Source organism: Heliangelus exortis, chromosome 1, assembly GCF_036169615.1.
Source record: "Heliangelus exortis chromosome 1, bHelExo1.hap1, whole genome shotgun sequence".
NCBI classification, from domain to species: domain Eukaryota; kingdom Metazoa; phylum Chordata; class Aves; order Apodiformes; family Trochilidae; genus Heliangelus; species Heliangelus exortis.
This window is the reverse complement of record NC_092422.1, coordinates 184,878,577-184,906,074: the sequence shown is the minus strand read 5'-3', so window position 1 is coordinate 184,906,074 and position 27,498 is coordinate 184,878,577. Positions and strand designations below refer to the sequence as shown.

The following is a 27,498-nucleotide window of genomic DNA, read 5'->3' as shown; positions in this document are numbered from 1 at the left end:
AGTAAGAAACAGTATAAACTTAAAGCCCTCTGTTGTTTGCCTTGCATGCATTCTGTCTTTGCTAACATCAAATTACCATTAATTTTCTTCTAAATTAAACCATAGTTTTCTTCTAAAATTATTTTGTGTGTATAGAGCTTATGGTAATTTTATTTCAGTGAAGATTCTATATTCCAGCATTAACAACTTTACAAAGAGTCAGACAATCCAAACCAGGCAACTGATAGCCATCAGACATCCACAAAATGTGCTTGTGAATGACATCTAAACTACTTGGTCCATAGAAACATCCCCGAAGCATAAATTAAATTCACAAGTGCACAGGGGTGAGGAAGACTTTGCTGTTTCATTCCTTGAGCCCTGGGTTTCACTGAAAGACAGGCAGAATTCAGACTCCTCCCCCCCCCCTCCCCAGAAGAGATACCTTCAAAATCATCCTTAAGGAAGTCGGGGTTCTCGGTACTTATTTTGCAGGTTGGCCCAGAGTACCCGGGGTCACAGATGCATTTTGTGCCATTGACACAGCTGCCATGTCCATTGCACATCTCCTCACACTGTGGACCAATGTACACATTGTCAATGGCCCAAGTCACTGGCTGGGATCCAGCAGGGTAAAATCCTTGGTACCATCGGAATCTTGCCAGCCTGGAAAAGGTGTGAATTTACTTTAAATAACTGTTCCATCTTTTTTGTATTTCATATGTATCATAATACACACACGTATAGTATTCTTTCTGTTGAGACTGTCTTGATAAATAGTTTAATTCTATCAACTGCTTTCAGTACCTCATGTGTCTTGATGCTTACATTCAGCCCAAGTACTAATGGAAATAAAAATAATATTATTCATTAGTTGTCCTACAAAAGCTGAATGATGGACTTGAAAATGGGAACTGAAATCTAACCACTGTTCTCTCCATTGTTTGTGGGGAAGATGAATGGCCATGGCCTGATAGAGTTCCTTCCACTTTGGCATACAGGGTCTGGCCAGAGTGGGCCACTTTCAGCCTCTCCTGGAGAGTAAGATCCTGCTTCAGGTTACTATCCTGCCCCCAGGGAAACCACCTGTGGAGCTGAGGTGGCAGGATCTCACCCTCACTTACAGAGAAAGAAATCAATCTCTGCCATGTCACCAGATATTCAGCTTGCTTTCAGGCAGCTTAAGCTTAAACCAGACTGCTATTGCAAGTTGTTAATTTAAACTATATTTTCCTTTGGGTCCTGTCCTGTCAGTTTTAATTCACATCCTAAGTGTTACTTGCATTAATTCTGCATGTAAAGAGGAACCAGCTGGGAAGAGGGAAAACAAACCAAGCAGGGAAAAACACTTGAGAGGCTACTTTTATTCCCCATTGAGAAAATGTTTTAAAGGAGGAATGAAACCAGCAAAAAGCACTTAATTGCATTGCATATTTAAAGTGTCTTGCTAGAGATAGCTCAATACAGCAGGTGAATCAATAGCATGGGTAGCTGAGAAGTTTTTTTGTCTTGATTTGCTAAAAAGGAATTTTTATGAGGGAATTCAGCTGCTAAGGGGTAGGGGACACTACTAATAGTTTCAAGAAAGATACGAAATAGCCACAGTCCTCCTGGAAGTCAAAGACATTGATTTTAATACTCTCTGGGGTGAAGGACACAAGTGTGAGGCTGAAGGTGTTATAAGCTCCTCTTCAGAAGAGCCCAGTGGGCAGGATTTGTTCCACCCTAGGCACATCAGCTACTTCTTTCAGGCATGGTTGAAGCCATGATTCATTTTTGAAGCAGAGAGTGACATACTGGTCTTGCTGATGTGTGTGTGGGTTTCTTCATTGACTCAGCAGGCCCTGGGCTTTTCCTTTAGCACATAACTGGAATACTTATTTGTAGTTACAGCTACGTGTTGAGAACATATATTAATTTCCAAAATAGCATACTTAGTAGAAATAACTAAAAATGTCCTAATCTCCATTTAAATTTAATAATTTGACACTTTGAGGATGAAAACTGTGTCTTTTTAGAATTACACAAAGCACCACATTTGGAGGTTTTTTCTTGTTAGTCCAGTGGTGGAGGAAATCCCCCTTCAGCCCTTTGGCCCAATAATTTCATGGTATTTAATGTCCTATGGAAGCTGCTCTGCCCTGCTTGGTTTGGCTGACTATCAGCAATTGGCCTCTGGCTTGGCATGTTGAGGAAGAAATAGGAGGAAAGGTAGACAAACAGGTCAGAAACACTCAGGAACAGAGGACTAAATAAAAATTAATCAGAGGTCTGCATAGTAAAATCTTTAATTTAGAGAGATGCATTGGTAGTAGGGTAAAGGGTAATATAATTCTTCTGGGCAAAAACAGAAGGACAAATGAGCTGCTGAAAGAGATGGCTACCTATTCTGTGCTTGAAATGTTAGCTGTCATAAACCAGAAAATTCCAGTTTAAAATTTAAACATTTTCATAAACTATTAAACATCCAGGCTTTCTAAACTTTGTTCTCATCTCTTATGTAGGTCTTTTCATACTTTCAGAGCCATATGTGGGGGCAATTTTTAGTGGAAGGCCCACTGCAAGTAGAAGTTTCATAAATACTTAGCCTCATGGTTGGGTAGACTCACAAAGTCTCATAGTTGCATAGCTCATTTTCATTCATTCATTACAGTTAAGTGAGCTGCTGCTAGAAGGCAGTGTTCCCTGAAATAGTAAACAGTACTGTTTTATACCTTGAAAAGCTCTATATCATTATGTCTGCTGGCACACAGTATTTTTGTATGCTGTGTCTCTGCTATCATCTGATCTGCTTTGTACCACAAACTTCAAGTTCCTGAGTGAATGCAGCATTTAATTTCTGAGAACTGGAAAACTCTGCAGCTATAAGAGACCCCAACAATTTAGATAAGTCCATTTCCTTACACTGAAATAGAATCAAGTTTATATTGGCTTGCATCTTGCTCCGTTTTCTAATGCATTCCAAATTTCATGCAAGAGTATCCTTAATGAATTCAAATGGCTAATGGCACTGCTAAGAGCAATGAAGGAGCTTTAAATATAGTAAAGGTTGCATTCATTTTACTTTGCAACATATTTCTAAAACATTATAACCAATCAGATATTCAGATAAATAGGAAATTATCTGTGGTTACTCTATGTTAACATTAGGAACAATGTATCTTGGGGAATCACCAGAACACTAATTGTCATTCAGGACAAAAAAAAGATAAAAACTGGTCATCTGTTCTGCTCTTATGGACCACCCTTGTGCTGGGAGAACTTTTGGGACGGGAAATGGAAATAAAAACATACCACAGAGCAGCTGGATGGGAATAGGAGCTAAACACTTACCCACAGAGATGCAGTTTTCCAAAGTGAATAACCTCCCTTCTCCAGCCCTGGGTGGTGCCTGCATAGTAAGTGCTACTTGGGTGATGCTCAGTGGAGCACAGGGAGCTGAGGTGGCTGCTGCTGCTGTAGCACAAGGGGAGCAGCAGGTGCCAGGTCGCCCCCAGATCTCGTGAGAACTCCAGCTTTACTGGGTCAGCAGAGGAGCTGTCAGTGGTGCAGCCAATATTGATCTGGGGGGCAAGACATGAAACGCAGAAGCTGATATAGGACAGGATGTAGGACTCCCAATCATTCTTTAGCCTCCCCCATTTGATGTGGTATTTGTTTTTGCAGGAAAACAGTGATTTGAGAACTCACCTAACAACTGGGGTGCTGCACTCAGGACATGCACATGAACTTTTGCATATTGCTTACCTGTCCATGGGCATATCACACTCTGGCTGATCACACCATCACTGTGATATGAAATCCCAAACTATTTCAACTAACAGAAAGCCATAAAGTTAAGTAGACAAAACCACAAACGAAAGCTACTAACATTGCTGGAGCAAATGCATCAAGTCTTACAACCTCTTGCAGGTTCTGGAGTAATCACAGCACAAAAATATGTGTATTTTTGAAACTAGAAACATTAAAACAAAATGTGAAAACAAACATGTTGTTGAACAATGTGCAAACAAACATGTTGCAAAAAAAAAAGCTTAACAGCTTATGTATTTTGTATCACTTCAATATGTTCTTCAGCTTTCATACTTGCTACCCATTTGCTCACATACAGTGGCAAAGCCCTAAGACACATCATTAAAAGATTATAACAACTGGATTGGATTTAGATTCAATGCCACACCAAACCAGAGTTTGGCAATGTCAGACTTCTCTGAGTGTTCTTAGAAGATTTCTGATGTAGTGCTTGGCAGAAAAGGCAGAAAAGTTACATGTTTAACAAGTCTACTTCTGAAAAAAATATAACATTTTGTTTTGTACAGAATCTGAGATGTCTTCAGACATATTTTCTGCATGCATTCAGTGCAAATTGCTCTGCTTTTCTTTCACACTGATAATAAGATGTTCTTTTAATTTCAAACGGCTTATACAAATGAAGAAAAATTGGTTTCCTTACAGGATGGCTCTGTCATGTAAAACTTGTAACTTATCATGCAATAAATAAAAAACCCATTGTCAGTGAAATACAGAGCTGGTGCTAAAGCTCTGAAATATTCTGGGTTTTTTACATATCTTTGTAGTGGAAAGATGTCCTTCTAATATGCTGCTCTGTAATGAAAACCTATTTATTTCTAAAACCAAGAAATACTTAAAATGTTGAAAATGTACCCAACACTGAATTTCCTTTATCATTCTTCAGTGCACATAAGTCCCATCAACAAACATTTGACTAGCAGGGTTGTCTACTCATCTGGAAGCTTAGAGAGATGCTTGACCCAATATAGGTTTTGACTCTTGAGACACAGAGAGAAACTCTACTGCATTATGCATAGCTTCTTCATTTACACTAATGTCCTCAAAAGTGTGAGCTGAAAACAATGTTTTTACCATTAAGCAAGTAGATCTTATGACGTTAATGCTCTGAAGCCTTATGAAAATCTTAAAGTACCCTCAAACATTTTTGTACTACAGGCTGAAATCTATATTTTAAAACAGAAAACAATTTACATATTATTTGCATGGCAAACTGAAGCATGCATGAGTACACAGCTAAACCTAATTTTCTTGAAAAACCCTTAGTATGATTTTAGTAATTTTTTTATAAGCCAGTATCCATTGCTGTTTAATGCTACAGCATGCTACATCTTTGTGAGAAGCAGCAATTTGTGAGAATTGTGACATGGTAATTTTTGTGAAAGTTTCTGCTACAACTTCTTAATGACAATATAACAACCCCTCAACTAATACATTGAAGGCTAAATAGATACTCCCATCAATAGTTGCCTTGCCAATGCACAGTTTAGATTTTAGGGCAAACCAGAAACACAGCTTAGTTTAGACTATGTGTTGTCATTGATGTTTCTTTTTCCACTGACTGTATGAGAAGCACAAAAAGATGCTCTTTAATCAGGAGCTTTAGATAACTCCCTGTGATGCGAGGAATTAAGGCTATCGTGGCCAAAGAACACCTTCTTCTAGACTGTCTATGAAAGTGGGGACAGAAGCAAAAAGAAAGCAGAACCTTGGCTCTCTGAGAAAGTACAATACTACTGTTAAGCCAGCAGGTGGGAAAAATTAATTTCTAGTGCCATGAATGAAGTCATACTCTCCATTAGGTCAGCTCATGGAAGTGCTGCATGCTCATCCTGAGCAGGCTGTGAAGTGGCAATCTGGAACCTCATTATAATTTGCTCATCACCTTGTCTGTCATTGCTGACTCTCCAATTTGGGCTTTAATGCTATCAGTGCAAGTATACAGGCATGGACAAAGTAGAAGACTTTGAGGCAGAAATTTCCCTTATCTGCTTCATGATACACCCTCATGACAGAAAGTATTATCAAAGCAGTAATAGGGGAAATTAGGCAGGCTTCTGTTTGGCAGTTGTAATAGCTGGGCAAATACACCAAAGATCAGAATCTGCAAGAACAGAGCTCTCATCAGAAGGCAAAATAACTTTCTGAAGACACGTACCTCAAATTGGATTATAGTGTTTTCATTTACACTCAGGTCCCTTGTTGTAATGGAGTGCTCTCCAACTTCATTTGAAACAAACACCATGGCTGAATCTTCTTCCCTGCAAATAAAGGAAAGGACTGATTTAGATTCAGTTTATTATACCCACTTGTTTCTAATGGATTGCTGAGAGATGCTTACGGAGCTCCTTTAGAAGAATATGGGCAATAAAGCCCAATGTTTCCACCTGGATAGAAAAACCAGTTGTCTTCTTTGGGGCCAAAGTCAAATGTATCCAAAAGGAGAACAGGATTCTTTAGGTTATTTCCATCAATAATGAAGTCATCAATAATCCATATTTCTTCTTTTTTGCCTGCAAAGAAAAAGGGAACATTCTTATTAAGACCCCATAAGCCCCAAGTTTGGCTGCACTATTTTCACTTTCCATGAAAAGCATCCCCATGCTGCACTGCAGCCTGACCCTACAGAATTAACTTTAGTTCCTCCAAAAATTATAGAAGTCATAGTAAACTGAAAAGTGTATTGAAAAAAACCTGTATCGAGCAATTATCACATTTACTTTTGAAACCCTAGCATTAATGTCTTATTTAATTAAGACTCATCTAAATGAACAGTTGCTGTAGAGCCCAAGTGGCCTGAAAGGGTGACTTGACCTTTTTCCTTGCACTCAGCAGCTCGTATTCACCTGGCAAGAGGTCTACAACACAGAAGGAAATGCTGAGTGCCCTTCTCTCCAACAGATTATGAATTCAAATATGTTGGAAAATTGGTGCTTTCAAAGGGGGGAGAAAGGATTAGACTGTGTACCTTTTGTGTAACTGTTTTGTTTTTTTTTTTAATCTACCTGAGAGTCTTTGTATTGATTGGAGAAAGCTGAAAGACTTCTTTTAAATGAAATTCCTACTTAAGCATAATGTCTGAAAGAAAAGTTTAATGTTTAAAGCAGGATCCATATGAAGAATGAACTGAAACTAGATTCATTCAGGCATTTTCCTGCATGGGATTAATTGTTACTGTATCACCATGTATAAATGATTGCTGGAATTTCTTTAGAGTCCTTAATGTCAGCTCCTGCTAAGAGACGTGATCAGAGTAACTGAGAGCAGAGGAGAGATTTCTTCAGCTGGCACACCTCCTGTAAGCAGGAAGAATAAGCTGCATTCCTCTTGTGGTTTTCAACAGTTCTTTATAATTTAATCAAAAGATTGACTGCTCACTATGTAGTGTTTCTAAATGGGTTTTTAATGACTAGTTAATTCTGAGTAAGATAGGTGCAGTTCCCATTTACACTTGGGATAATTTTATGTAATTGGAGCATTCTAATGGGGCCTCTGTAAACAAGAATCAGGCCCATTAAAAAATAATGAGAAGAACCTGAGTGAAGTTAACTTTATCAGTGTTGCTTGATCTCCCTGTGTCCAGGACCAAAGCTCATAGCCTTCTGCACAGTCAAGGGGTATTACATTAAGGTATTTTCACTTAAAAGCACATAGCAGCTTTATAAGAACAGTAAACATAATCTTGCAATAATTTTAATCAAAGGGGTTAAAAATGTAAGAAAATATGATTTAAGAATCACTGCTACTGTTGAGTTAAAAAAATCTAGCCTCCCACAGATGCTGAGCTGTGCAAGTGTGGACCTGGTGTCCCATGGATGCCTCTTCCTTACCACTGCTGTAAGGTTGCCAGAGCCTGAACCGTGTTGCATTGTTTTGGGCTGCATAGGGCAGAGGAACATTAATGAACAGGACATCTGTTGTCTGGGTGAAGTAAAACTCATCTATCAGGTGCCAAGTGATGCCACCGTTGACAGAATATTGCAGCAGGATGGAATGAGACCTCTCTGGGGTGCCTGGAGAAGAGAGGACATGCATTTATGTTCATTATAATCCAATTATAAAAAGCACTTCCTCAAAAACACTTCTTCAAGTGTAATTACCATTAGGATACTCTCACATCTCTTACAGTGTGTGCTTCCTTTAACAACAGCTTAAGCTGTTGGGATGTTATGTGGGTTGTACATACACATCTTCCTGTGCTTTCCCTTGCTTGTCTGTCTGCAAAATGCCATGAATTAGGGGCTAAATTTACATTGCTGTTCATTATAGGTATCACCAGAGTTAATTACCTAGATAAGAAGCTACCTCAGTGTTGTAATTTTTTAGACTGGAACAAACCAGCTCCTTCTACCATATTTTTCAATAATTCAATATTTATTTGCTTATTTCTCCCAGATACAAGTCATTACCATCACCATGCATAGCACCCACAGATAAAGACATAAATCCTTATCCTCACAGTTTTATAGTCTATGGCTCCAGCTGCAGACACTGATATGAACATCTTTATACCCAGAAATAATATCAGCGATTGAAAGCACTATAGCATGTTTTGACATGCCTAAAAATCAGTGGTGCAACTGAGAGCAAAGTTTTCCTTTTCTGACTATCATTTCCTCCTTTTTTTTTCTTTTTACTTAAAGTTTTGAAGAATCAATAAAAGCTCTTACAGCCCCAATATTAACATATACTGATTAGAGCCCAACACTCAGTTTATTGCTCGTTACCCATCACAAACTCAATCCCCACTGTGTGTTTGGCCCATGACTGACTTGCTGACCAGGAACACCAGTGTCTGAGTGAGGGTATCTCTGAGCTGAGTTCTCACCCAGACAGATTTTCACTTTCCACTCATTTCATTGTATGGCACAGTGATGGCCAAAATCTCAGTCTGAGGGCAGGAACTCAGCAGAAAAGAACAAGGGGACACTTTCTTCATTCCTGCCCACTGTGAGTTACTGTGCAAGCTACTCCCATGTTCTGTTCTTAAATTAACAAAAGTTGCTGAAGCTAAAGTGTGTGATGTGCATGATCCTCCTCCACTCCAGCACAAGTCTCTTCAACCACAGAGTGTGGAACAGAGCAGGAAGGAGATGTTGGCAGTCAGGAGATGATTTCAGCTTATCTGTAGCAATTAGCAGCAAACATCACACTGCTCTTAACACAACTGAGAGATGTGCTCAGCTATATTAATTAGGGACTTTGTTGGGACTATGTCCTGGGTCCAGGTCTAGGACAAGCAAGTCACATAAATTTAATAAGATTTCTCCTGGTGTTTCACTACTTTACCTCTTCAGGATAAAGTGTCAAAATCCAGCCTGGAGCCTTTGGCTATTCCTGCCTTTCAGAATGATTTTTTACTGATTTTATAGTTTTAATTTTGGCAAGGCTCATATGTAGAAATATCTCCAGGGCATAGTTATGTAAAAGAAGTCTTCACACAGATTTTGCTTTCTTTTTCATAAAATAATTAAGAGTAACAGCCAAATATATATGGTTAAATGCCTATTAGAGGGAAACTTAATTCAGAAGGAGCTCCATTTTTTACTTGCTCATACAGAGATTTGGCTAGGATATTTATTTGTGAAGACACAGGTGGTTCAAAACCATTTTCATGCCATTCTTTGGCAAACGGAGCATCAGCTGCAGTCCAGTTCCAGAGTGCTGTGCTTCCTGCAGAAACTACAAACATCTTCCATGGAAGAGAGAGGACTTTTTGCATGTTGGAACTTCAGTGTGGAGATGCTGGTTCTACAAGCAGTGCTGGGGAAAGCTTCTGAGACTGTATGGGGGTGATTCAGATCTGGTTAGTGGTTCTCCACTGTGTCACTCTTGGCTTGGATAAAAGTATTTTGCAAAGCTAGAGATGGCAAGGCTTGGAGCAGGGTAAGACTGAACCACTGGCTTTAAAATACTTTTACTAGAGAAACTGTCTCAAGCTTGTTACACCAAGGTGCAAATTTGACTTGCAAAGTCTGAATATTCTTACACAATTAAATAGAACTATAGAGTTTTAGTAATCTCTATGATACACAATAGACAGTCAAATAGACAGCTTTTAATGCAAGAGACTGAAGTTTGAAAATGAAAACTCCTCTAGTTCTTTATCCTTGACTTCAGTAAGCTATTATAGATGACATTTTATGACCTAAAAATCCTGATAAATTATTTTTTTCCCCCAACTTATTCCAAAATCTCTAAAATGTCTTGAGATATTTTGGTTCTCTTCTTCTCAAAGACTGTACTAGCTGTGCTGTTTTTGACACCATCACAGTTATCTGCTTTCTTAGAAGCTACACAGACAGCCATGAAAGCTGGTAACAAGGCAGGCATGATGCAGAAACTCAAACATATTGTCTACCATAAATTGGTGATTGAAGCTAAAAATGTAAAACCATATTCTGTTCTGTGATACTTGAGCTTGAGAAGTGATAGGAAATCAACAGTGATCTTACCTTTGGCAATGAATTTAAATGAAAACTGGATGTACACAGTATTAGTGCAATCTAGATCTCTTGAAACAAGCATTCTCAGTCCTTCCTGCAAATACAGAATATTCATTATGAATCGCAGTTCTCATTAAAGATGCTCTGAAGGTTACTGTTTGGATTTTATCTGCTACTGACTGTTGATTGCAGCAAAAGAGGTAGTTCTCTGTGCCACATCTTCTCCCAGGCAGAAAACTGGGATGGTGATAGGCTTGGTAAAATGAAACACTCTGATGGAAAGGGCTGGATATGGGTGTGCCAGAGGCACAGCTACATGATCTGGTACTGACACAGGTCCATGCTCTGAACCACTGTGATGTGATCTGAGCTGCAAACATTGACTTACTCAGCCATTGAGTCCAAGCATGAATATCCAATTTGTCTTTCAAATTGTATATTCACCAAGAACCTTAATTTCCAGGCAGGAAGACTCCTCTCTAGGAGCTCTTTCCCATGTCTAAAAAATATTCTGTACAAATGGCATCTACTGGGGCAACCTGAATTAGAGCAGCATGGAGATGTAGCAAACAGGAAACCTCAGAATGACCCCTAAGGCCCTTAGAAGATGAGCTTAATGTCTGGGCCCCAGTTCTGCATAGATATAGAAAACTTGGCCTCTCAGAGCCTCCCTCTTCCTCAGGCCCCTTCCCTCAGGGGAACAACCTGCTGGAACCACCAATCCAAGTTTTAGACAATTCACATCCTGTGATTTGGATTATCTAGTGAGGTTGAATAGAGTCAAGTTTTGAAAAAAAACCTATTTATAGAACACCTCATTTCTACACCCAAAATTATTAAACTTTGTTTTTTGGGGGCACCTGTATTAATGGCGTCAAATGAATTCTCATGTGTGAGCTTAAAATTTGCCTGCTTGGGTGAACAAAAGGCTCTGTATGTCTGTATTTTGTTAAAGAACTAAGTTGAGAAAATATGGTATTTCCTGGCTTTTTTTACCCCTGTAATTAACAACAAATAAAAAAAAGACCTAAACCACAAACAAACAAACAAAAAAGCCCTTAAAAGCTAGCAAACATAAAAATAGAATTAAGTAAAACACAGACTACCTACATAAACATTGACTATACAAACAACAGTGCTGACTAATTTGTGTTATTCAAAAACTCAGAAGCCAATCATGAGATTTCAAGACACAAACACCACTGATTGTAATGTGTACCATATTTACAAACCAAATGCTTGGCCTCAAGAATCTCAGCCTCAGAATTTCATTCTTTTCCTTCTGTGGTTAAGGAGAAATTTATACTACAAATGACAGTAACAGCCAATGAAGATATGAAACCCATTTGTTCGTAAAACCCAACTAACTGTGACAAGCATGGTGCATATTTAGGGCAGAAAAACACAATTAAAAACAGCTAACCTAAGACTTCCACATAAATATTTGGGGAAATGACAATAAACTTGCTTTCTGTTTTTAACTTTCCTGGGTTTTATTATTTTTTTCAATGTAAGTAGTCTCTGACCCCTTTAAAAATGAGAGCTGTTCCAGACTTGATGGTGTCACCATTCAGGTTTCCCCTCTCAGCACCGTAGACCTCAGGCCAAAGGTCTGGATGCAAGTTGCCATTGAAATCATCCTTCAGGACAGATGGCAGAGGAATGACAGGGACACAGTATGGACCACCAAAGCCTCTGTCACACCTAGCAAGAAATTGGGAGGAAAAGGTGTTATTCATTTGGGTTGGCCTAGACAAAACACAACATTCTTTCTGTGAAGCATGTTAATCAGGTTGTTACTTACACACAATGACCTGCATCACAGATGCCATGGCCTGAGCACATCCAGGGGCACCCTGTAGCCAGGACAACATTATCAATAGCCCAAGAATCAACACCAGAAGCATAGTTGTACTGAATCCATCTGAACCGTGTTCTGGGAGAGCTACAAAAAACAGAGTGAATGTATTTAAGGCTTTGGATTATCTGCTCCATCAAGTGTTAAATAGTAAAAAAGAAAATCCAGTAGGAGAAGAAAAGCTTATTAAAAAGCATAACTCTATGTATTTGGAAAAGATTGATATTCCAGTTGGAACTGGAAGTTTCAGTTCCTCAGGTTAGTTTTCAGGCAAAATTCCAGCAGACTGTAAGAGAAGGTGCCTAAAGTGAAAACCTAGAAAGTCAACATTGCTGTGACTCTTGCTGGTGAGGACAGTGGTTGAGTAGAAAAAAAAACCCCAAAATTAATATGTATTTTTGTAGAAGTATGTATAACAACATATGACTGCATATGTACATGCATGAACATGCATACTCACTGCTGCAGTTGCTGACTGCCTTGCTACCCTCAGATGAGGAAAGCATTTTGGAAAAAAGAATACGTGAGGACTCTATGGCTTAGATTATCTTGGATTCATTCAAGTAGGAAATGTGTTGTGAAGCTGATCCCAGAATAATATAGAGAATTGTCCTCAGACTGACAGGATCAGGATATCATTACATTTGTAAATAATATTTTTTTGAATATTACTTTGTATCCATTTTTACCTTATTTTCTGGGAGGTGAAATTTACAGAGGGTAGGGTGCTTTCAAGAATGGTAAGCACACTTATAGTCATCTGTTATTTCTAAACTACAGCATGGTTTTATTAAGAGAAATAGATGCCAGCATATTTGTCACATCCATTTATAACCATGTGCAATCCCCAGGAAGAAGAGAGAACTCTCCTCTCAGTCAAAAGGGAGGAGACCACAGCCAGTAACCACTTCAGCTTTGTGACTTGCTGAATGCCATGACTAACGCCTAATTGTTGGATGTCAACTTATATACAATGACAGAAAATATTTTTATATGAAAAGATGAGTCAGGACTTTAATTCTTATTGGGTAAATATTAAAATCATAGGGAATCACTCATCCAAAGTTGTTACTTCCTTCAGTTCCTGCAGTTCACATTATATCAAATGAAATATTTTGAAGCGAACTTGAAATTCCAATGGCGTGACAACACACATTTAATAATTCAAAAGACATGCAGAAAATTCCCAAGCTGGAGGATGTTTGCTCAAATTAGATCAGCAAAATATATGTCAAACAGTTGGAAGAACAGCACTCACTTGGTTGCAGGTGGCAGGTAAACTGTAATTCTCTTCCAGTTTTGGAATCTTTCTGAAGTGTAGATGGAGCTCTCGGTGTAGTGCTGACAGCCAATGGTTGGAGGGACACACTCCTCTGTCACCAGGTGCCAGTCTCTACCATTGTTTAAAGAATATTGTAGGTGAATGCTATGGGAATTGCTGTATGGCTTGCTGCAGCCCATGCTCAGCTCAAACTGCAAGAAAGTGGAGGCTGATACATGGAAGTCCCAAGTCTCGGCATAACGAGGTTTTCCTAGGAAAGCAGAACAAAACAAAAAGTGTACCTTATTTATATATTTTCAGTACTGTCATTCTAATTGTTATCTGTATTTTTACCTTCTTTTTTTCATCCTTTTCTCTCCTTCTCCTTACCTGAATTTGTGTATACCTCCCATATTGTCCATATTTTAAAAACCTGACCCATACATAATTTATAAAACAGGTGCATACAAATGCAGCTACAGTTGGTGACACATACCAATGTTTTCACTGAACATTAGAGCTGTATCCATAGACAGGCAGTCGATGTCTACTTGACCTCCTTGTATTCTGTACCAGCTTGCTTGTATATCCACAGTTCCATCAAATTTATCCTGGAAGCCAGTTTGAGAGCTGTCATTCATTCCTATAAGGACATCATCCAGAGCCCACTGGGCTGAATGCTTCCCTATGAAAAGCATAACAGGGAGGTTAGTGGAGTCCCTGTTAGTTATTTTTCATCCACACATCCTATGTTCACTCAGTGAGCAGTGGTCAGTCACAGAGACTGTTAAACAAGACTAAAAGACTAAACAAGACTGAAAAACAGCTCAAGGATGCACCTGGACTCTAGACTGTGTTTTTTATTCTGATAAACACAGGTATTTCCCTCTTCATTTCTCAGGCTTCAGTGCCTTCATCATCATGCACTTGTCCTATGTTTGAATGAGACACTCCCTGAGCCCCTAGATTGAGGATTTTCATCTTATGGCTCACAACCTTTCTGCCATTCCCCATGCTAAATCAGAAAGGCTTCTGTTAAGTTCCCAAAGTACCACTTGTATGGAAGAAGCCAGTATACAACATAAAATGCTGAAGGCTCTTGATATAGATGATAAAGGCTCTTGATATAGATGATACTTGTAGAAGTGCTCTTCACATTCTCCTTTCTGGAAACCTCTTTGCTCCTGCTGTCCAGCCTACAGGCCTCTCAGTTCACCATCATCTCCAACTCATTTCTCCAGCTCTTCATTTCAATTCACCTGACCAGCACACTGAAAATGCCATCTTACTGTACAATCATTGCCCTCACAGGACAAGAAAGCAAGCCTTGACAGTAAATTCTGAGCTTGCAGCAGCCTTCCAGGACATTTGTCTTGACACTATAAGGAACATGGGTCGTGGCCAATAGGGCCACTCTGCACTGTGTTATGGCAGACAAAGGACAATCTATGAAGCACCCAGTATCTGCAGTGAGGAGGGGCTGTCACCTATGGGTGCAGGTATGGAAGGTGGTATTTCAACCTTCATAAAGTCTTCTTCTGACTGGGAGCCACGAGACTGCCAGCAGGTACTCTTAGAGTGACCTTTCTCAGAAGGAAAAAAATGTCATTCAAGTGCCCCCAGAGCAAGAAGCCTCCAGCAGGAGACAGGGAAGGAGCAACAGGTCTGACATCCCAATGTTTCCCAGTGCAAACTTTGCTCTTGCCAAGAGAGAACAATTAACTCCACCACATATATTGTAAGAAAATGTGCAAATAAAAACTGCCATGAAAATGATAAATGATATCCAAAGAACAGCATACCATAATTACCAGAATGTAAGCTGTGTGCTGTTTCCCCTCAGGGAATTGCTGTTAAAATCTACTTCGCTGTATTTCTGAATATCACCTTATATTCAGGGATCCAGGAGCTGCTGCCTTGCACAATGGCAAGATACATAATTAGGACACTTTTAGTAGAGGTAATGTGCCCCTGCACAAGGTGGGAGCTCTCACAGCAGCTGTAGGTATCAGTCAGTGTCAGGGTTTTACTTTGAGCTGGGAATGGGGGAAATGCCTGAGTGGGCTTTGGAAGTGCAGCAGAAAGCAGGGGAGCAGGGTGCTGTGACACCAGAAATGGCAGGGGACAAGAGTCCCAGTTTGGAGTGTGGAATCATGTAAGACAGGGAGATGAGAGCCACCAGGTAGGCAGATTAAAGGCCAAGTTCTGACTCCCTTGTCAAAACAGAAAAAAAAATGAAATAAAATGTGTTGGCCTTTTTGCATCCCAGGCCATGCTATACTCAGGTAAATCCTCTAAGCTTATTTGGGCTTTTCTGTTTAATATTATTTTCCTCTCCTCTCTTTTATCTCTCATCATTTTCCGTTTAATCTTAGCTCTTGAACAATTTTCCTCCCAAGCCCACTATTCTGCATGGTGCTACAACAGAAAATAGTGTCTGCAGTGTGACTGAGGAAAGCCCAATTACTCTGTTACAGCACCCGAATTGTTCACCACACCATGTCTTTGGTAAGCTGAGGTTTCTGAGGTTTCTGCAGAGCATTAAAAGCATTGACACATGGGTTGTGTAAAGCTGCCTAATGAATTTTTAGGATGTTTTGTTTACCATGTTGTGGCTGCCACCAGCGGAAAGCAGTGGCGGGGGTTTTGGCCTCCCGGGGTAAGTCTATAGAAACCACCTGGGGCTCCAGGTATGACATGAAGTCCAGCTCTCGCAGCAAATGCCAGGCGATCCCGTTGTCATTTGTGTACTGAACAACAAGCCCTGTATTTAAAGTTAAAAAAGGCAGTTAGTCAGATGGTAGAGAGCAGAGGAAGGCAACTCTTCAGCTGGTACTCAAGAGCTTCCAACCCCTCTCCAGTGCACGCCAGTTTTGGCATTGCTCCCACCCTTTTGGCATCTCCTGGGTGAGGAGCATTTTCTAGACAAAGTGCTACTACAAAGGTGATGGGGGCTCACCAGCTGCCACATGTTATCTTGCTTGTGTTCACCAAACTCAACCTTTTGCAGCATCAGCAAAACTAATGATTGTGTAATGGAAACTACAGGAATAATGTGACTTCTTAATATACTCATTATTTGTATCATGTGGAGTATTGCAGTTTGTGTGGGACACTAAGTTCTAATTCTGACAGCTGAGTTCCCAATATGGGTAGTTTGTGGTGCTCATCCTAATCATGCAAGCTCACACCATCCTTAAAAGTTAGTTATTGTAATATTTAGATAATTTAAAATAGTCTTCATATTTTACACACACTATGGCAAATACTAGGACACAGCCTAATTGTAACGTCACTTATAAGCTCAATACAGGGGATAAAACAAGAAAAAAGCACTGTTCATGTATATTTCTTCTATTAAAACTCTTATACTGGAGTATGTTCAAAGAGAATGGATTTTCTTGTACTGAGGCAAATGAGAGAAAAATCTAACCCTCAGCGCAAAAGGATGGCAATTGTGACTCAGCATCAATGTAAATGCTATACTTTAGGAAACAGTCCACTGATTTATTTAATTTTTATTTTAAAAATTTTATTTTATTTTTAATTTAAACTTATTTATACTAAAAATCAGGTTGTCTTATCTACCAGATGTCAGTGATCTGTCTTTATGCAAAAAGACCACTTTACATGGAGATCCTGCTCACAAAACTGGAGACTTCCCAGACACAAACATCAGCCTCCCACCCCAATCACTCTAAGCATGTGGGTAAAATAAGAAGCAACTGAGAAAGGTTAAGTTATTTGGACTAAATACATGATCAGCTGCAGCTGATTATAATTTTGTATTTCAGGTAAATGATGCAAGAACGTGTGTTGGAAGGCAATGTTTGACCTGACCCACTGGTGCAGTTGAGAAGCTGACCAGGTTTTCAGGCACACAACTCTACTTCAGGTTAGAAATGGAAGTTGCCCACTTTATCCCAAATTTAAATTTTATTCTTTTTATTTCAGACATGAAGAAAGCCCTCTATACCTTACCTGTTTTTTAACACTATCAAGTAGTCTCATAAAAGCTACTACACATCTTCATGTAACTGTTGTCTTAAACCATCACAGCTCCAACAAATGTAGATCAACATTAGATTTGGTGGAAACAAGTTTAAATACAAATGTGGAACAAAAGTAAATCATTTTCTGCACCAGTTATGAAAACTGAAGAGGTAATTGGTTTATATTAACAATAAAACAGTATCTTTTTTTTTTTTTTTTTAAAGCCAGTAAAAAGGAAAAACACTTTAGAAGACCCAAAATACAAAAAGCTTATTATAAGGAAAAGAGACTTTACCTTCATTCCTGGCTCTTGGTCTGTTACAGGAGTTACCAGTAGCCTTGCTTCCAATTTGTACATAAAATTGAACTAGCCTGTTAAAAAATCAGGGTAGAAGTGTAATTATTTTCTGATAGCACAAGATCAGTCAGGATTTTTCTTTTAACTAATGTGGCATTTTCATTTAGGTCATTATTCCAGGCTTATTGATCAGGTAATGTTCCCAGTGAAATCAAGCACTGGCATAGTAAGCAGTGAAGAACCCCAGCCAGAAGGTCGTGTTGTGGCTTATTGATCTTGTGCCTGATAAATGTATTGTTGGACCATGTAGCAGATTTTAGCAGTTCCTTCTTTCACAAAAAGCTGAAAAAACTTCAAAACAGGTAAAGGTACTACTTACATCAGATCTTACCTTTGCCTGTGTAACTGAAAATTGCTTTAAATTTGCTTTAAATGAGCTTTAAAATACAATATTAGAGTTTAGTAAAATTACTATATCCTCACTAAACCACCAATCCCTTTTTGCTCCTTAAATTCTTGATGTAAACAATTTTCAGTGAGATGAGTTCATGGGACATTTTGTGAAATAGACCCTTTGATTTTGAGCCTATAAATTTTTGTTTCATTGAACCTCCCCTTGTTCTCATGTCATGAGACAGGGAAAAAAGTGTTCCCGATCTGCTTTTCTTGCAAGCGTTCCTGAAGTTGGTGCTTTTATCACTTCCCTACCTTCTCCTCCTCCTTTCCATGGTAAACCATGGCAGCCTTTCCATGTGTGTATGTACATGAAAGTTTTCCCACGTGCTTGATTTTTCCCATAACCATACTCTGCAACTCTTCTGCAACATTCCTTTGAGACAGCATCACTGATTATATTGACAGAACTTGGGGTATGCCTTGAGCATCCCTATCTAGATGTATTTGAATTAATAATTACCTATCCTTGTAATCCCAAATATTGTCAGTTGTTTTTTTTTTCCTAATTTATGGTGATGCCCTGGTACACTTGCTGAACTGGTATTTTTAATTTTATTCAATTTTTTGGTATGAGAGTAGTTTACATTTCCTCTTAGGTGTGTACTATTGTGCTATGTAACAGAAGTTTGTTCTAATTAAGGTCCTTCTGCTCACTCATCAATTTTTGTTGCATTTATCTCGGTCTTCCTGGTCCTAACTAATGTAAAGAGAATTGGGATGGTTGAGAATGCAAATGGCCCCTCATCTATGCCTTCTTCACAGGCTGTCTGCATTGTGCACCTAGAACAGCCCCTGAATAAAGCAAAGAACCTTGGCTCATCTCCATGCTGACCTTTTGCATGCTTAAAGTTGGTGATGCCAATCTTCTTGTTCTCCGAGACAGTTTTTGACTTTGGATGGTGCCTGCCTGTTGCAATATAATTATTGGAGTACTCACTGATATGATATTTTTGGGAAGCAAATCTAGGGGTGTCCTCATGGAGCACATAAAGAAAGATGATAAAGAGGTTTGGAGGAAAAAAGAACACAAATCTGAAGGAAACTGGGCCTCATTAATTCTTCTTGTAGTTAACTTTTTTTTTTTAAATACTTATTTTCCAGGTGAACTTGTGTGAAGAAACAGGGCTTGATATGTGACTCAAATCCCCAGAAGCATAACTCTTTCCACTTTAGGGGATTTGGTTCTAATTTGTTGTGACATCAGTAAAATCTCAGATAAGCCACAGAACTACAGCCAGTGCAGGTTCAACAAAGGTAGGGCTCCAACTCCCTTATCCACAGCTACATACACATTGTCATGATCCTCTTCTGATTCTAAAACAAACCACACTACAGTTCTGTAACTGAAATTGGTATCTCCTATGTGGAGATAGGGTATCCATAACCACAGAGACTAAGACATATTATATTAATATGTCTCATTCATAATATAACTCCACACATAGCTCAAGAATAGACAGGTTGACAGTATTACACTATTTAGCCAGGTAGGTCCTATTTTTTGCTGCAGGGCTGTTGTCTGAGACAGTTTTCAGGAAATAAACCACTAGAGAGCAGTCTCAGAGGTGAAAAGATTTACAATTCTATGATGAAATTATGCTCACCAAATGTAATGATTGGTACAAAGGAAAAATGAAAGACAAAATAATCCTTTCTGCAGGAGGGGGAATCAGCCCATCTGATCTGTAAGCATTTGACCCAGAGCAGCTCTCTGGGATGGCTGCACAGTCATTAGCAGAGGACTCTGTAATGCAGACGAGAGCCAAGTCAGCTAACAAGCCAGATGTCACCACTTGGAAAAAGAAAATGCCATGGTTTTTATCTAGCTGCCAAGTAGGCACTGTGTGCAAATGCTCTCAGTGAGCAGACAGTCAAGAGCATCATAAGGGACAGGCCATCAAAATGGGAGGCAATAGGTCATCAGTAACCAAAATGCATCCAGATACCACATTATCAGGAGGATGGAAATACTGTTGGTGAAATTGTGCCTTTGGTTCATTGGGCCATGCAAAAGGGAATGGATGGAGAGACTCCAGGAGTTTTTCTGAAGTACAGGACAAAAGATGGTCCCCTACAGCTCTTCAGTGCTGTGGGACATTCTGTTAATGTCTATAAAAAAAAGTGTGGTCAAGCATAAAAAGGAGTAAGGAAACAATAGGATAAACAAAGCTAAGATCTATGATAACAATGAAGACCTGTGCTCATAATCGAGTGCTTGTTCATGATCATTCAGAGACCAAGTTTTAGTTTTAAATGTTGTTAGCATGAAACCTGAGTTGGGTGGATTCCTGTTGGGCTGCTTCCCTGAGCAGCACCACACACCTTGGGATGGCAATTCTCAACTTCTGGAGTGGAACAAACCAGGAACACTGAACTCCCATGGACCTGACTCCTCTGGGAAGAGAAGGGTGAGGGGGGAAAGGGTCTTTGTACTTCTTATAAAAAAGAACAAAAATTCTTTACATTCCTTACATTAAATTTACAATTTATATACAACAAACTGCAGCTGAAGCAAGATGATATGGAATATGTATAGGTAGACCTGCAGGAATTTAGAATGTAAATAAAACTTAAATGTCTTGCAATGTTTTTTCCATATTTTGCTCTTCCATGACTGATTTAATGAAACAAGATCTTAAAAGTTCTGGTAAAACACTATTAACCTGAAAAATAAGAAGCTTAAAAATCTACTGCAGGGGTTTCAGCCTTCCTATTCACAACACTAAATCCACATATCTAACGGGATGTCTTTCAAGGCATATTTTCTTGCAGTTTATTCAGTCACCAAAACCCCCAGCAAAAAACCCCTCATGCACAAATAAAAGATAACTGTGCAGGGGCTAAGATGACCCCTAATAAGATAACTGAATTCTATGCAAGGCATTGCTGTATGCAAAAAGTAACACTAAAAGTGCTTCCCTCTAATCTCCTCTTTCAAGTGACATAAATTTTAGCTCCAATAATGGAAAAAAAAATTCTGGGCTCAGGAATTATTTTCGTTTTAGGGTATAGGTCTGTCAGTTAACCCCTCACAGTCTCACAAACTTAGTCTGCCTTTGCTTCTATGAAAAAAGACCAAATTAATGTTACAGATGGTCTCAAACATTTAAGTGGGATACACCTGTTATAAGCATGGTGTCTGAAGGCTGGATGTCTAAGTCTTACATGTCAAGCCTGATTACTTTATGATTTATAACAAAAATTCATACTTCTAGAAGGGAAAGCACTGGCCCTAGCTAACCCCATTTTAGGATAAGTTGCATTACACTTTTGAAGTAGCTATTTCTTTCCTTTGAGCATAAAAACAGCTGGTTGTAACTGCTGTAATCTAAGGAGCCCATGTTCTGGACAAGCTGCATGAGATAGATTCTATCTCTGAGCACACCATGTGGCTTGAAGGAACTGAAAAATTGATATTAGTCTCATTTATGTTTGAGATGACTGATGCTTTTGTTCCATTTAGCAAAAAGCCCAGGGATGTGATTTCAAACTTCACTTGTTTAAGGAACTTGCTTACTATGATGCTTACAGAAAAATTCACTGCTGATTTATACTGCCAAAACAATCAGTTGTAATAGAAGAGCAGCTCACATGGTAAGAATGTGCTCAGAAGTGGGATCTTAGTTGCTCTTCTCAGGTGTCACTCTGGACATTTGCATTCTTGGGGCAGTTTTGAAACACCAGATTACCATGTTCTCATGCAAAATGGAAATAGTTATATATTTTAAAACTCACGAAAGAGCATTTCAGTATTTTAAAACTCCTTTTTGCTTTTTAAATGTTCAAACTCTCTAAAAATATAAAGCTATAAATATGAATATGTGTCATCAAAATAGTTTCAAAGTCAGCTTTAAAGACTTTAAAGAAAATCCTTTTCTTTTATAAAAAGGTTTCTCCAGGAAAGAAGGAATAACCTGAAAATACCACTTTAACATTGGCTTCCTAATGATGTGGTTATTTCCAGCATTATGCTTCATAGGATTAATAATGAGATTAAAAAATGCATCAGAACAGAAATGAAGTGCTCAGATCTTCCCAGAGTTCTAGGGAAAACACACATTTTTCCAAAGTGTATTTGTCAAAAAATTGTTTAATTATCAAGTAATTAAATTAATTATATAAATATTTCACATATTTGTCAGAGAAGAGTTTGTCAGACATGTAGGAGACAGAAGAAAGGTGTGCTGTGCTGCTTAGTGCTGGGGAGCAGCTGAGGATCTCCCGAATTCTGCAGTAAGTTTTCTGCCCCAAGGAGCACCCCTTGACTGAGCTGGAGAGTGACAGCAGTCCTTTGTGGCCAATCTTTGCTGAATAGATTTGTGGAAATTAAATAATGCAGCAAGTCATGGCATTACTTACTCTTGAAGCAGTATTTTTCTTTTATCGAGCTAACTGATAGAATTGTAGGGTGGGAAAGGTTTCAGGAGCATGATCCCTCATGGGACTGGACAAAGCAGCAGCAAACTCTAAGCTACATAATGGTTAGAATTAATAGCTCTTTGTTTATCCTAATTACATTAATCAATTAGTAATTGAGAGAAAAAAACATAATTGCTACCAGCAGAATGGGATTCAGCTGTAGCGGGGAGAGAGGTGAAGGCTTGTTAGCCTCCTGACTACACAGAAACAGTTCACTTTCCATTTTTTTATACTTCTGATAAGTGGACTAATTCACAACATTTGGCAAGTAAACAACAGCTCACTGCTACACTATCAGCGTGGCTGCAGTTCAGTGTAGTCAGTGGAAAGGGAGTTTTTCATCCAGACATGGGCAGTCTTAGGTTTTGTGCATTCTCAAGACCACATCTTCTGCCTATTCATCTAGAGCACAATACAAGCCCTATTCTCAGAAGAGTTCATATTTTCTATGCTGCTATTGCATTCCATTTCTAGCCCAAGTTTCCTGCTCAAGAAAAGGAAACAGTACACCATAATGAACAAAAAAGTAGTTTCTCTGGCTTCTTATATCTTACACAAGTTGCAATTAATTACCTGGAAAACATTTCACATCTTCTCACACCTACACTTGCAATAACAGAGAGGAGAGAACACGAACACACTGACAATTGTGAGAAGCAGCACAGAGGACTAACCTGATATTTGTGGTGTCCAGGGGAACAGTCCTTGCCTCCCTTTTGCCAGGTCCATTGAAGTACAGAGATTTTCCATCACTGAGCACGCCACAGCCTGTCCCAACCTGACCTCCTGTTATCTTGTTCCAGAGAGGGCTTAATTTCCTCTCAAACCTGTCGAACATCTCACTGTGATTAGGCACATTAGACACACAGGTTCCATGTGATGCTTCAAGAAAAAAGAAAACAGCAGATGCTCTGGTGAAATTGTGCTGAACAGAGTAAAAGTCACATAAAGTACATTAGCAGACAGTTCTGTGGCATCCACATGATAAAGTACCATATCTGTATAACAAAGCAACAGGCTTTTCTAAGAAAATGACCAAACAACAGTTTTGTACTGTTTTAAGCCCTCCATACAAATTTTTGTAGGCAGAATAAGCCCTCTTCTTCTAAGGGCTAAGATGGCTTATTTCACTGGGTGAAAGACAGCCATGATTTATGCTGATAAGGCATTTTATGTGAACAGAAAAATATTATCCTTTTATTTTGTTTTAAACAAATTGAATAAAAGATGTTTGTGTATTGCTTTGTTGCTATAGAGGGCTGAAAAGAGTGCAGTGGTCTCAAACACTGCTTTTTTTCATTGAATCTGGGGCTCTTTTTTGTTGCTGTTGTTTTCAGCATAAAGCCCCTGAAACCACAAGTGAGCAGAATTTTCCACAGAAGGGTCTGTCAGAACATATGTTCCCTCTTGGTCCCATGCCATCTGATGGCCAGAGGACCCAAAAAAAGAGCGATTCTTTGAAGATGATCCAAAAGCTTTTAAGCAGACTTTTTAGTTTATAATATTTTGTTTTGTTTTCTCTTCTATTGCTAGTCCCTTCCCCATTCATACAGATGGTGGTGTTCAAAGATTATGGTTGACAGAAACATCACCGGTGTCTGCTACCTCCAGCTGCTCTGTTTTGCCTATGCTGAATCTTATTCATAGAATCATAGAATCATAGAATTGGCTGGGTTGGAAGGGACCTCAGAGATCATCAAGTTGAACCCTTGATCCACTACCGTTATTGAACGAAATGAAAACATTCTTGCTGACAGCCCATGAAATTTATGTCATCGTATATTTTTCTTGAATATTGCAGAGGAAAAACAAGATGCTTACAGCTTTAACTCAGCCAATGCTTACTGTCATCCCACCTGACAAGGGGTGTCTTACCTGTGTAGCCCAGGTCACAGAAGCAGACCCCTGAGACGCAGTCCCCGTGACCACTGCAGTAGTTGGGGCAAGGCTCAGAGATGTAAACGCCGTCCAAGCCAAAGGGGGGGACGCTCTTGTGGGAGCTGCTCTCCTGGATCCAGCGGAATCGAGTCTTACTGCAGAGAAACAGTGATGAAGAGTGTGGTATTACTATTCCCAGCTTAATCCCTGCTGCTGTCATTGAAGATTAAAAGGAGCTTTTCTTGTATTTGCCATTTGCAAATAAGATGCCTGGAAAATATTTCTGACATCCTACATTTTCTGTGACTTCACTTAAGGATATTTTTTCCAGATTTTTTGTATGTGTTTTGACCTCTTCTAATTCTCTGACCCCTATCCACCACTGTGATGCAAAGAAGAGATACCTGCTTTTATAATTATGAGTGAATGATTAGGTATGACTCTGAAGATGCCTTTCACTACTCAGCTCACCCCTAACTGCTAATTATATTTTAAAATCCAAGAACTTCATTTATTATCATATTTAGGAAAAGAATTCAGTAACGGTGCACAGTTTGTTACAGGAGCATATAATTTTGAATGAAAAAGCCTGCAAGTAAATTTGGATACAAGAAAAATCATCCACTCAAAAAAAAATAATGGCAAATTATGTGTCCTACAGGACATGTGGACAGAATTGCAAAATTTCTATTCTTTGACAATAATGTGAAATTTCTAGAAATCAGTAATCTAATCCTTAGTTTGTAGAAATTAAACTGTTCCAGGGACTTTGGTGAGCCTATACTGCTGCTGCACTGCATATGGAATTTGTCGAAGAAAAAACATTTTGGTTTTTAATTTTCAGTGTTTAACTTTTAGTTGAACCATTCTACAGGAGCTGCAGAGAGGGGAATAGTTTTCAAATTTCATTGCCAATCCATTAGATTAATTAAGATCCTCTTTGTAATAAACCATTGCTTTTTTTTTTCTGTTATGCACTAATATTTGCTAAGTAGGTGATCACTGCCAGTGATTTGTACCAACTGATGAAACGGGATGCTTTCTGGATAAACCAGGAATCCTGACTTCCAAAGTGATCCAGAGCTCCAAGACCCTCACTGTATTCACAATACTTAAATTTTTTTATGCATTAGAATGCATTTTTTATTCCTGATCACATCACGGAACATAATGCCAAACAGATTGCTGCTATTGATTCTGCTCTACTTGTTTTGGGTAAATCAAATCAGCTGGTGTCAGATCTGTGCAATTTGGCACCTGCTTTTATTGGCTAATTACTGAAGAAAAGACAAACTTGTTATGGTACATGATGCTATTTCAGTTCCTTGCAGCAAAGACACCAGCTCCCCTGCTACACAATATGCCACATACTCAAAATCTGTCCCATGCTGGCAGGGGGCAGCAGGGGAAAAGCCCAGGGCTCAGGGGGATGGCCTCTGGCTGCACTGGCAGCACATGATGCAGGCAGCAAATCTGACCTGGGGGGTACTGACAGTGTAAGACAGCAAGCAAAGGAAGTGAGAAACTTCAGCCAAATCTAAGGCTTAGGAAAGCCTCCTGGTTTCAGGACTTATTTGCATCTTCTACCATTTGATGTTTTCTCATCTGTATTAACCCAGTGCTGAGGGTGCACTCAGAGATGAGCACACCTATCACTCCTCCCACCTTTGATTTCAGCTGTCTCAGCCACCTTCAACGATATGGCACATTACACAGCAGCTCAAATACCTTTCCAGGGTTTTTTTCCCAGTGGTAACTGTAAAATTAATCCTGTTCAAATGGTTTATTTGATTCAAGTGACTTATCAGTCTCTTGCTGGTGCCTTGAACTAAATTGATATGTGTAAAGAGAGAGAGCACCATGATGAAGAGATGGATGCAAAATTAAAATGTTCTGGGTACCTTGTTGCTTTCTAATTTAATTCTACAGACCATTCTGACAACTTTAAAATGGAAAGCTTCTCCCTCTTTTGGATAGATTAGTACATTTGTGCCAGGGGAGGTTTAGATTGGATATTAGGAAAAATACCTTTACCGAAAGGGTTGTCAGACACTGGAACAGGCTGCCCGGGGAAGTGGTGGAATCACCATCCCTGGATGTCTTTAAAAGACATCAAGAAGTGGCTCCCAGGTACATGGTTAGGTGGTGGATTCAACAGTATGCTATGTTAATGGTTGGATTTCATGATACTAAAGGTCTTTTCCAATCAAAGCATTTCTATGATTCCATGATTTTTTGCAGACCTGCTGATTTTTCATACCACTTCTATTCACAACTTGCAACTTTTTCCTGATACAGTATCAAAGAAGAGGCAGCTAACTCACAGGTTCAACTGGCATGTCTGGTGTACAAGGTATAGTACCTGGCTGCAAGTGCCCTGGGGATAACAATAGTAATTCTTGTCCAGTCCTCAAAGTCTCCTGTGTGATACACAGTGGGCTCATTCAGCTCCCGGGAGCTTCCCTCACATCCTTTCATTCCTGGAGATGCTGGGTAGCATCCCTCCTTCACAAGGGACCAGAAGAGCCCAGCATTGTGTGAGTACTGAAGCAGAACGGGAGCAGAGCTGCTGTACTGGTTGGTGCAACCAATGTTCAGCTGCAAAAAAGCAGAGCAAAAAAAAAAAAGCAGAACATCAGATATGAGCTGAAGAAACCTGAGCTGTTATTGGTACTTATTATCTGCAAATCACCTTTGACTTTTTCGTTTGGGAGCCTTAGTGTGCTGAATGCTTGCTTTGCACCCTGCTTGCAAACACTGACTGATGCTTGGTATCTTTCCTACGTGTATATGACTTTCTCAGTAAAAATTACCACTATCCCTTCATTAAGGTTGCTGGTTTGCACACCTAAATGTGCAAAGAGCTTTTCGAAGGTCCTGGCACATAGCAGGTCATGAACAGCAATATGCCTACATGACCAGAAGGGGTGGGAAGAGCTGTGTCCTCTGAGACCCCTCCCATCAGCAGCCCATCCCATGTGCCCAGAGGACCAGACTGATTCCCAGGTCCATCCCAGGTCCACCCTGGGCTTCAAGCCCTGACCACAGCTGAGTCATCAGCCAGAGAGGAAAGGTATCTGGGAGCTGGCACTGCAATTTG

The 27,498-nt window shown here is 39.4% G+C and overlaps 1 protein-coding gene across 4 annotated transcripts in view; it reads right to left on the bottom strand.

The window, feature by feature from the left end:
• RELN (reelin) overlaps positions 1 to 27,498 on the bottom strand; it is a 272,014-nt gene that overhangs the window by 37,277 nt on the left and 207,239 nt on the right. For all 4 annotated transcript variants that reach the window (XM_071733981.1, XM_071733980.1, XM_071733983.1 and 1 more), the window contains 15 exons: positions 26,761 to 26,996; positions 24,396 to 24,553; positions 23,195 to 23,402; positions 17,643 to 17,719; positions 15,960 to 16,118; positions 13,851 to 14,039; positions 13,352 to 13,625; positions 12,040 to 12,180; positions 11,762 to 11,939; positions 10,245 to 10,329; positions 7,620 to 7,802; positions 6,131 to 6,302; positions 5,948 to 6,050; positions 3,313 to 3,542; positions 425 to 645 (listed from right to left, as the gene is read on the bottom strand). In XM_071733981.1, the coding sequence (XP_071590082.1) occupies positions 425 to 645; positions 3,313 to 3,542; positions 5,948 to 6,050; positions 6,131 to 6,302; positions 7,620 to 7,802; positions 10,245 to 10,329; positions 11,762 to 11,939; positions 12,040 to 12,180; positions 13,352 to 13,625; positions 13,851 to 14,039; positions 15,960 to 16,118; positions 17,643 to 17,719; positions 23,195 to 23,402; positions 24,396 to 24,553; positions 26,761 to 26,996 (2,614 nt within the window). The remainder of the gene's footprint in view (positions 1 to 424; positions 646 to 3,312; positions 3,543 to 5,947; positions 6,051 to 6,130; positions 6,303 to 7,619; positions 7,803 to 10,244; positions 10,330 to 11,761; positions 11,940 to 12,039; positions 12,181 to 13,351; positions 13,626 to 13,850; positions 14,040 to 15,959; positions 16,119 to 17,642; positions 17,720 to 23,194; positions 23,403 to 24,395; positions 24,554 to 26,760; positions 26,997 to 27,498) is intronic.